General features: G+C 34.8%; 1 protein-coding gene across 4 annotated transcripts; it reads left to right on the top strand.

Annotated features, from left to right (window-relative positions):
• Positions 1–1,168: 1,168 nt before the first annotated feature.
• On the top strand, positions 1,169–8,919 carry LOC136232957 (uncharacterized). 4 transcript variants are annotated; one of them, XM_066022473.1, is made up of 10 exons: positions 1,169–1,663; positions 3,618–3,714; positions 5,352–5,635; positions 5,797–5,881; positions 5,979–6,020; positions 6,243–6,411; positions 6,653–6,705; positions 6,822–7,034; positions 7,859–7,905; positions 8,164–8,919. In XM_066022473.1, the coding sequence occupies exons 3-10, from the start codon at positions 5,403–5,405 to the stop codon at positions 8,225–8,227; spliced, it is 906 nt and encodes a 301-aa protein (XP_065878545.1). In that variant the 5' UTR covers positions 1,169–1,663; positions 3,618–3,714; positions 5,352–5,402; the 3' UTR covers positions 8,228–8,919. The 4 variants fall into 4 exon arrangements, with proteins under 4 accessions (XP_065878545.1, XP_065878537.1, XP_065878531.1 ...); XM_066022459.1 differs by lacking the exon at positions 3,618–3,714 and adding an exon at positions 1,941–2,025 and having other exon boundaries at positions 1,171–1,663; XM_066022465.1 differs by lacking the exon at positions 3,618–3,714 and having other exon boundaries at positions 5,349–5,635.
• The last annotated feature ends 231 nt before the right edge of the window (positions 8,920–9,150 follow it).

The raw sequence follows: 9,150 nt of genomic DNA, 5'->3' as shown, positions 1-9,150 counted from the left end.
CATCAAACCACAATTTACTAATCTAATACCACATCAGCCAAGACTTTGTTCAGTAAGCGAATTTATTAACTACCCTACGTATAGTTTAAGCTACAACAACTCGTACTAGTAATGCTTTATGAGCAAATACTTTGTGGTTATAGCAAGCATTTCTTTAGTATTCTCCTTTCATAAATAGTAACATAGTGTGCTGTTGAAATTTAAATAAATAAAGGGTTTAATTGATTATTTGTGAAAGGGAATATTACAAAAATAAACCTTATGGTTACACCGGTTTTCGATTGCAGGCTTGTGGTTTAAAAATTTATAAAATGGTACATAGAGGTTCATTCCGTTAGCAAACACATATCAAATTGACTAACGATGTTAAAAGTCAAAAGAAAAAAAATTAATTTGGTCCTTATATTTATTTATTTTATAAATTAACCACATTATTATCTAATTATCACAAACAAACCCTAAAATTAAAATTAAAAATCAAATACACATTTTCCTCTATCTCTCTAATTTCTTATTTTTTTTTCTTCTCTCTCTAAAAACACAAAATCAAACACATTTAAATTAATTTACTCCGGCCATTATCACACCTCCTAAAATATTCCAACTTTCAATTAATTTACTCACCTCCTTTCAAACAATTTCATTTTAGCCCTTGTTTGGAAGGAGGTTAATGAGAGTAAATGGGAGTAATGGAAGGTTAAGTATTAAGTTAACCTTGTTTGGGAGTTATTTTTTGAGAGTAAATGGAGGGTAATGGGGTTAAATCTTTACTTCCTCTAACCTCCAAACTCTAACCTCCAAATTGGGGGTTAATGGGAGTAACGTAAACTTTTTTAAAATTTCTTGTCTCTACAGTGTAAATTTAACATTCCTTCCCCTCCATATTTAAACTCCCAATTTACATCCTATAAACTCCCAAACAAGGTTAACTTTTAACTTTACATTCCATCACTTCCATTCCCTTTCCATTACCTCCATTAACCTCCAAACTCCCAAACAAAGGCTTACACGCTAAGTAGAATGAAACTCAATCGAAAATAGATTTTTATACTTTTCCCTTTTTGAAATTATATAGGCTCAAAGATAAGATTAACTACAAATAAAACCTATTATTCAAACCTCAGGTTCATATCCGATCCTCCGTTTTGTTCATATCTTCGTTGAAGATATCGCACACTAATTCGATGGCATTCATTTAACAAATTTGGTGTCACTGAATATCGGTTTTAAATAGGGGCAGAGCTGGTGGCGGGGAGGATCAGCTGACCCTCCGAACGTCCAGAAAACCTCATAATAGAGGTGCTCCGCTCCGTTAAAAAGTGAAAACGCCATGGCTGGGAGCCCTCCAGCCATGGCGAAGGAGGAAGATTCTGTCTTCTGTATTTTTTAGGTTGCAGACGAATAAAACGACGTCGTTTTGGACTTCCAAAACGACATCGTTTCATTTAAGTCTAATTAAAACGTGGGAAAGGACGTTTATGCCCTTAGTGCAGCAAAAAGAAAATTGGATACGTATCTCCTCCTTCGTGGTGAAGCTCTGCAAATGGCGAAAGGAAGGAACGCCGACGACGTGAGGAAGAGACACCGCCCAGAATTAGACTGACGAGGAGAGGAGAGGAGACGCCGCCGTCGCCGCTGCTTAGGAGGAGAGAGACAGAGAGCGGTAAATCTTTAATTTAGGGTTTTTACTTATTTATGGATTTTATTAAGTTGAATTGGTGGTATTTAGGGATTTTAATTAAATTGAATTGGATTCAACTGGTGAATTGAATTGAATCGGTGATATTTAGGGATTTTGATTAAATTGAATTGGATTCAATTGGTGAATTAAATTGAATTGGTAAATTGATAAATTGATATTACTATTATGAAACGTTTAAATTGATAAATACACAGTCTTTAATATGTGCTAGTCTTGATTTTGAAATTTCTCAATAAAGGAGGTTTCATGTGGATATGGCGAAGCATATCTTTGAGCAGCTTCAAAATGTTAATGAGCTAACAATGGGGAGTTGGTTTATCAAGGTAAAAACATGTCTTCCCCTGTTAAATGCTGATCTAGAACAAATCAGACATACCGTAATTGGCATACTATATATCAAATACATGGACATTTTAGAAGTTTAATAGAAAAACCACCTAGGATCTGAAAACGCAAAAAACCAAATGTCGCAGTCATCATGAAATCATCCATCAAATTCGGTTTTTTGTGTTTCCGGACCCTAATTTGATTCGAAACGGGCCAACAATCAAAGGTCATCGCTTGAATCCTTGGAAATTAAGGACACCTGTGGGTTTTGTAACTATGTTATTGCTTCAAAATCTTTGAGAATATTGATTCTTGCTCGATTTGATTTTGTAGATCATACTCTTAACATTGACATTTAGGAGCAATTTTACTCATAACGTCAAAATTGTACAATTTTATCCCTAACGTTGGAAAGTTATGTCAATTTGATTAATAATTCATCAAACTGTATTCTCAGTCACAAACTTTGTCATCTACACTTCAAATGTGACTCATTTTATCACTTATTAGTTACAAATCACAAACCCATGAATAGACTGTGAAAAAAATTAAAAATTAATATCATAATAAATCTATTTTATACAAATTGATATCTTCCTATGAAGTAACCAGTGAAAGCTCAAATTGATTTAGAACTTACAGTAGGCAATAGTCTGAACAGAAATTGATAAATAAGCTTATTGTAGTTAGGAAAATCTTTACCACAACGCCTGCCCAAAATAAATTGAAAGAAAAAGTAGGACAAGCTTACATTGGTTCCTTTGAGCATAATTGTAGTAGGCATTGGGAATGAAAATCTCAATTGTAAAAAGTAATAACCATTTTAGTATTCTTGAGTCGTCATCCGAAAAAAAAATTCTATATACAGTGGAGCCCCCCCCCCCGAGGTTTGAGTCCTGGCTCCGCCACTGGTTTTAAAAGCTCATACGAAGGTGTCCCTAGAAAACTGTGAGTCATCTTTCCCTCTGGAAACCATAACGTTCTATCTAGAAGCTAATTACCTTCCGACCATACGAATGCTTTTGGTGTGGGCAGCTGTATTTTACCTTCTTTTATGGTCTTGCATTTGTATTTGTGATGAAAATGTTTTTGTGATTTGAATTCTTGTGCATGTGCTGCGTTCTCAATCTTATTTGTATCCCTTGATAAATGCTCTGAGATTTTGCCCTAATTTGCAGGTTTAAGCTTTATTTGGTTGCTCAGTAAAGATAGTAAGGAAAAGAATGGAAACGGAAATTTATTTAAACGAATTAGTTTGCTAACCTTTCTCAGTATGTCTTCAAATATTTTCTTCTATATGGAATTTTGAATCTTCATCTTTTTCTATGTATTTAATAATCCTTTTCACTTCACACATTTTCCCAAAGCTAGCAAAAAGGATTTTCGACACATTTTAACTGGTTCTTATATTATTATTCATGCACTTATTTGACTCTATGTCTGTGCATTTTGGCATGTCTAGCGTTTCGTTGAGCTTCCTAATTTCAACAACAGCATGGCTGTTAAAAAATAACCTCTTTGGGTATCTCTCATCTGGGAAGCTATGGAGCTTACTAATTGAAACTAGCCATATTTGTTTGAAATTTAGTTGAGCAATGAAGTGAGAAGCCTTCATGTCTGTGATGAAGGGAATATTTGATGTCATAATGCTGTTTTGCTGAGTGACTTGAGACTTTGTATTAGAGGTGAGACTAGGTGTATCTGCACTCTTGCAGCCTATTCAAAATGTTGTTATTGCTTTCTTAGTTCATTTCTCTTGGGTGGTCACTGGATATGTGCTTCATATAATTCTACCTTGTTACAGAATACAGACAGAGTTATGGATCTTCATAACTCTACCCATGCAGTACCAGTACCCATACCTTCTTTTTTTTGTATAAATAGATGTGTAGGTATCTGTTAATATAATGAAGTGTAATAATACTTTCATCACAATCTCTTGTCTATTTTACATGGTATCAGAGCTGCCATTGTGAGCCGTGATTCTGCTGTTCTTTTTTTTTTCCCGATCTGCCTTTGGAAAAAATGTCTTCTCCGTTCTATCCCTGTGTATGGTTAATACTCCAGCAAAACTATGGTGTGACAACTAACCAGTGCTTCATATTGCTTCTAACCTAGTATTTCATGAACGAACCAAGCATATTGAAATAGATTGTCACTTTGTCTGTTAAAAACTGAAACGAAATATCATCTCTACAGCCCATGTTAGTACGAATGAGCAATTGGGAGATATTTTTACTAAAGCCTTAAATGGGGTTCGGGTAAACTATATTTCTAACAAGCTGGGCATCATAAATATCTATCCTCCAGCTTGAGAGGGAGTGTTACAGAAATACAGAATACAGAGAGAGTTATGGGTCTTCATAACTCATAACTCTACCCATGTTGTACCAGTACCCATACCTCTGCCCATACCTTCTTCTTTGTATATATAGATGTGTAGTAGGTATATGTTAATATCATGAAGTATAATAATACTTTCATCATAATCTCTTGTCTATTTTACGTACATGAATATTTAGAAAGCACTTCTATTGAGGTGAATTTCTGTTTATATAATTTGTAGGAGCTATTTTTGTGCTTCTCTGTTATGAAACTCTTACGAGTCAGCTAGATTTCGAGCTGTCTCTAGGGAGAATTGAACTCGACCAAAACTCAGTGCCGAATGGGTCCTGAATCGTGCAAATTAGCTAACCTATAATGAACCGAGTATCTACAATTTATAGTGAAAAATCATATTTAAGCATACAATCTTTATATTTTTTTCTTAATTAAACCTTGAATCTTATAACTTTTCTTGATTATCATGATCTTAAATTTTTACATGCATTGAGTCATTTACTAACTGTTTAGCTAATGAAGCTGTTAGTGAGGGACTCAATGTGTGTATAAATTAAAAGTTGTGGCTTCAATCCTTAAAATTATTAAAATTTAAGGACTTAACTAAAAAATAAATTGTAAGATGCTCAATCCTTAAAACTCTTAAAGTTCAACTCCGAGTACCCACAGGAGCTGCCACTAGCTAGCACCTTAGTTTACCGGCGTCCATCTCTAATCTGCCTTTACTCTGTTCTCTTATTCACGGCTTTGTATTCCTGCACCAGTGGTAGTCCCCAGTCGGTACGTCTCCACTCACTCAGTGAGCTCATCTTTCAGTAAGTCAAAACCCTAACCTAAATCAAATAAAGAAGGGATGGATATTTGCCTCTACTCTATCATGCTCCATCATGTTCCGAATCCTCTATTAAAAATTATTGCTTTTTAATTTTTGTGGCAAATTATATTTCCTGCAAATTGAATTCTAAAGCCCCTTTCTTAGCAGGGAATTCAGGCTGAGACGTTTTTGTCAAAATTCACTTTGTCTCATTCTTAAATGCCATCTATGGAATCCCCTGAGAGATCTTCCTTTTCTTCTCAATTGGAAAACCGGAGCTCCAACACCTCTCTGTTGCCACCTTCAGTTGCACGGCTTTGGAGACCAGCAGCGCAGCGGAACTTGAGAAACCAGTGGTCAAAGTTATCCTCTTCCAGGGCTGAATGGGTATCTTCTTCTTCTACTGGAAGAGCTCATGCCACTTCACTCGTTAATGCTTTTCTGTCTCAAAAGTATGCCAACTTCTTTCATTTCCTTTTTAAATTCTGAAACAGCAAATCTTTTCTAGTTTAAACTTGAGATGAATCACATACTTTGTTTTTGTTTGGTCACTGAGAACTTATAGCAGAGGGAAAATTAAATGTTACTGATTAATTTTAGTTTATAACTTCAGATACGTACCCTCAATGGATCTAGGGATCTTGAATGACATGCCTGATATTCGAACAAAGGCTTGTTCAAAATTATTTAAACAACAGGTATTTCTTCTCCTGAAATTTTATTATTATTATTATTTTGGATCCTTATAATACACTCTCAAGGTTTCTTTTCTTTTTCTGTCATGTGAATCTTTAGGAGCTTCATTGCAGCAAACTTTTATCATCTTACAAGGATATGGTACGCACAAAAAGTATAACATTATACTGCTTTATATTTGATATGATTCCTAATGCATTCACGTGCAAACTTTAGTTATATTGGAAACAAGTTCATGTTAAAAGGACTATGTTGCATTTGATTGGAATACATCATGGATGGAAGCAAGGTTATACACAAGGGGTTTTCTTTACCAACCTGTTTGAGTTCAGTTCTTGTGTTATGATGATAACTTTTCTGCAGGTGACTGTTGTAACTTCCATGGTCAACACTAGTAGATCCATGAGATGTTATGTCAAAGGGACTAGCAATAGTCCAATTGTGCAATTTTCTAGCAATTCTGAAGATATTAACGACACTGGTGATGGTTTTGGGATGCCAGTCTTTTCATTTTGGCCGATTTCTACTTTTGGTATGTACTTATTTGCAAATACTAATATTGACCATATGAAGTTTAAATACATGTAAATTCTAGTTCATGAAATCACACTACTATTGTCCCCTGCTCCCGTCAAAATCTCATTTACTAAGTGGTGTCTTTTTGTAGAGGCTGTTTTTGGTGGAAGTTTGAAATATAAGGTTTAAACAAATATTTAGCCTGTCTTTCACCATCTTTCTTGAATGGAAATAATATGTTCTTTCATTGGTTACAGAACAATTAGCAGAGGAGTTTGTTCAAATGTTCATATCCGAATTGAATTTAAAGGTATGCTGCTATATGCTTTACCTTTATGAGAAGATCGTCGTATTTGGCTGCTGGTTTGGGAACTTTTCATTGTCAACATTTATTTCTATTATCATGTTTGATGTTGTTTGACACAGAGACTGCTTATACTGGAGTTACTCAGGATCAGCAATCAAGTCAATGAGTTGCATTGGTCAGATGAGCTTTATCCTGGAGAATTTGACGATTTGACCATTTGTAATTTGTTTTCAAAGGAATCTTGTAAGCGGATATTTCTAGGAGACATGGAAAATAAACAAGATTTGCCCACTATGCAATTCAAAAGTCAACGGGACCATGATACTTTGCAGGTATTGATTTCGTGACCATCATGAATATTTGTTGAAGAATATTGTACCTTGACAACTTCATGCACAAAATCTGTGTTGGAAACTTGTGTAACATAATCAAATGATTTATACCATATGTGACTTCAATCCTATGCTACATCAATTTATTTTACCCTCCCAACCAACCCGAAGATGTTGTTTCATTTTGCATCATGCAAATTGCAAATGCCATGCCCTTATAAACCAGTTGATTTTTGAGGGACCAAAATTGAATTTTGGGCCTACCACATGGCATAATATTAGAGTTGAGTCATATGTCTAGAACAATTAGTTATGTTTCCCATTATTCATTCTGAAATGCGCCTGTACTGCATCGAGATAGGAGATTCATATCATGGTTCGTACATTAGTTCCTATGCTCAAATTACAGGATTGAAAGTTTATACTGAATTTTTTTGTTTGCCGTGTCAATTCACAAACGTAAATCATCTCTAACTTCTTGAGAAGGATATGAAATTACTAATAACTAATAATTATCTATAATCTCAAACACATGCTCCTAGATTTGGATGATTGTATTTATCTTCTCCTAATCTCCTTCACAAGTTCAAAATCTTAGCTTGTAGCATTTAAGGGTGATGTAGATTTCGGTGGATGTATTTTTTTTTTTCTCCTTTACTAATAAATATTATCATGGTTTTCTTTACAGTGAAATGTAGTTCTCTGGATTGGGGAACTTTTTCTTTACTACCATACTTGATATAGTAGAAGCATTTATGCTATGTGCATGTTGAGATAATATTGTTTACAAGGTAATATGAATATCTGAAGTTGATTGCATACAGGTTTATCTAACATCATGGCTGGCAGAGGTAAAAATTGATACCCACAGGTAAGCCTGGAACTCTTTTCGTCTTAACTTCTTATCTAGATAATTCGTTCAACACCGATTCTAGCATTACTCGAGTCATGTAACTGAAAATGAAGCAAAGATCTCAACTTAGTCTTTCAATTTAAAACATAGTGTAACATAATTAAGAGTTGATGATGAATGTCATGGACATATGGTTAAAGATGACAAGACTTGTCCTGGAAAATAGTCGAGCGACTCAAATACTTATTATAATTTCAACAAATATTTCCGTTTCAGGGTGAATGAAATATTGGCAATTGTTGGGGAGGAAATGCATGTAGCAAATTTGCATCGCTCTTGACTTGGATGTTGCCCAAGACATTAGTAAAAATGGACCTGAAAGCTCAATTTTGGCCAAAGAGCAGGGAAGAGCTAGTTAAGCTGCATTTATGGCCGTTACTGCCCGATCGACATGTTGATCATATACAAGACATTTGACTGACCATCATGTATGGCATGAAGCATGTTTTCTGAGTTTTTTGAGTATCGAAAGCCGGTAGGGAGAAGACTACTGTGTTAAAAGGAGTCTTGAAAATTGTTAGGAACAAATTTTTTTGGGAGAAGACTACTGTGTTAAAAGGAGTCTTGAAAATTGTTAGGAACAAATTTTTTTATTTTAGAAAAAGAGTGGAAGATGAGTGCATCTTTCTCCTGGAGAAAAGATCCGAGCAGTCTAGCATGTGATTTTAGTTGAATCATTTTACCAATTTTCTGTCTTTAATAGGAAAAACTTTGGCCTCTTGCCAATTAAATTGGCAAGGGAAGGCTTGCCCCCAATACACCCTTGTGGTGGGACCCCTCCCCGGACCCTCGCTCAGCGGGGACGCGTAATGCGACCGGGCCGCCTTTTTTTTTTTTTTTTTTAATAGGAAAAACTTTGATTGGAGCAATGGGGAAATCCCAATAATCAAAATCTTGGTCAGACTTAGGCTTCTTTGTTACTTAATTACAGTATCAATCAGTTCAGTTTAGTAATTTTTTTTTTTTTTTTTGGTAGGCAAAAGTTTAGGTAAAGGTATGTCTACCCACTCCCAAGGTTAGGGCAAACCACAAACCTCAACGAGGGTTTACAGTAGAATTTACATATCACCTATCAATGAGGGCTAAATTTTGACAGAGTGGAGAATTTACCTATTATAATTATAACTATTTTTTATAATTATATTATTATTATTATTATTCGACTCATTATTATTTTTATAAGCTTTTTATTTTAATTATTGC

This window comes from Euphorbia lathyris, chromosome 1 (assembly GCF_963576675.1).
Source record: "Euphorbia lathyris chromosome 1, ddEupLath1.1, whole genome shotgun sequence".
NCBI classification, from domain to species: Eukaryota; Viridiplantae; Streptophyta; class Magnoliopsida; order Malpighiales; family Euphorbiaceae; genus Euphorbia; species Euphorbia lathyris.
Note: the sequence above shows the minus strand (reverse complement) of the source record. Positions and strands in the feature narration are given on the sequence as shown.

What these genes read in the sequence shown, in the direction of transcription:
- LOC136232957 (XM_066022465.1), top strand. Translation starts at nt 5,403, where the DNA reads ATGCCATCTATGGAATCCCCTGAGAGATCTTCCTTTTCTTCTCAATTG. An exon ending in CAAAATTATTTAAACAACAG is followed by an intron (nt 5,882 to 5,978) that starts GTATTTCTTCTC and finishes GTGAATCTTTAG; the next exon opens with GAGCTTCATTGCAGCAAACT. An exon ending in TATCATCTTACAAGGATATG is followed by an intron (nt 6,021 to 6,242) that starts GTACGCACAAAA and finishes ACTTTTCTGCAG; the next exon opens with GTGACTGTTGTAACTTCCAT.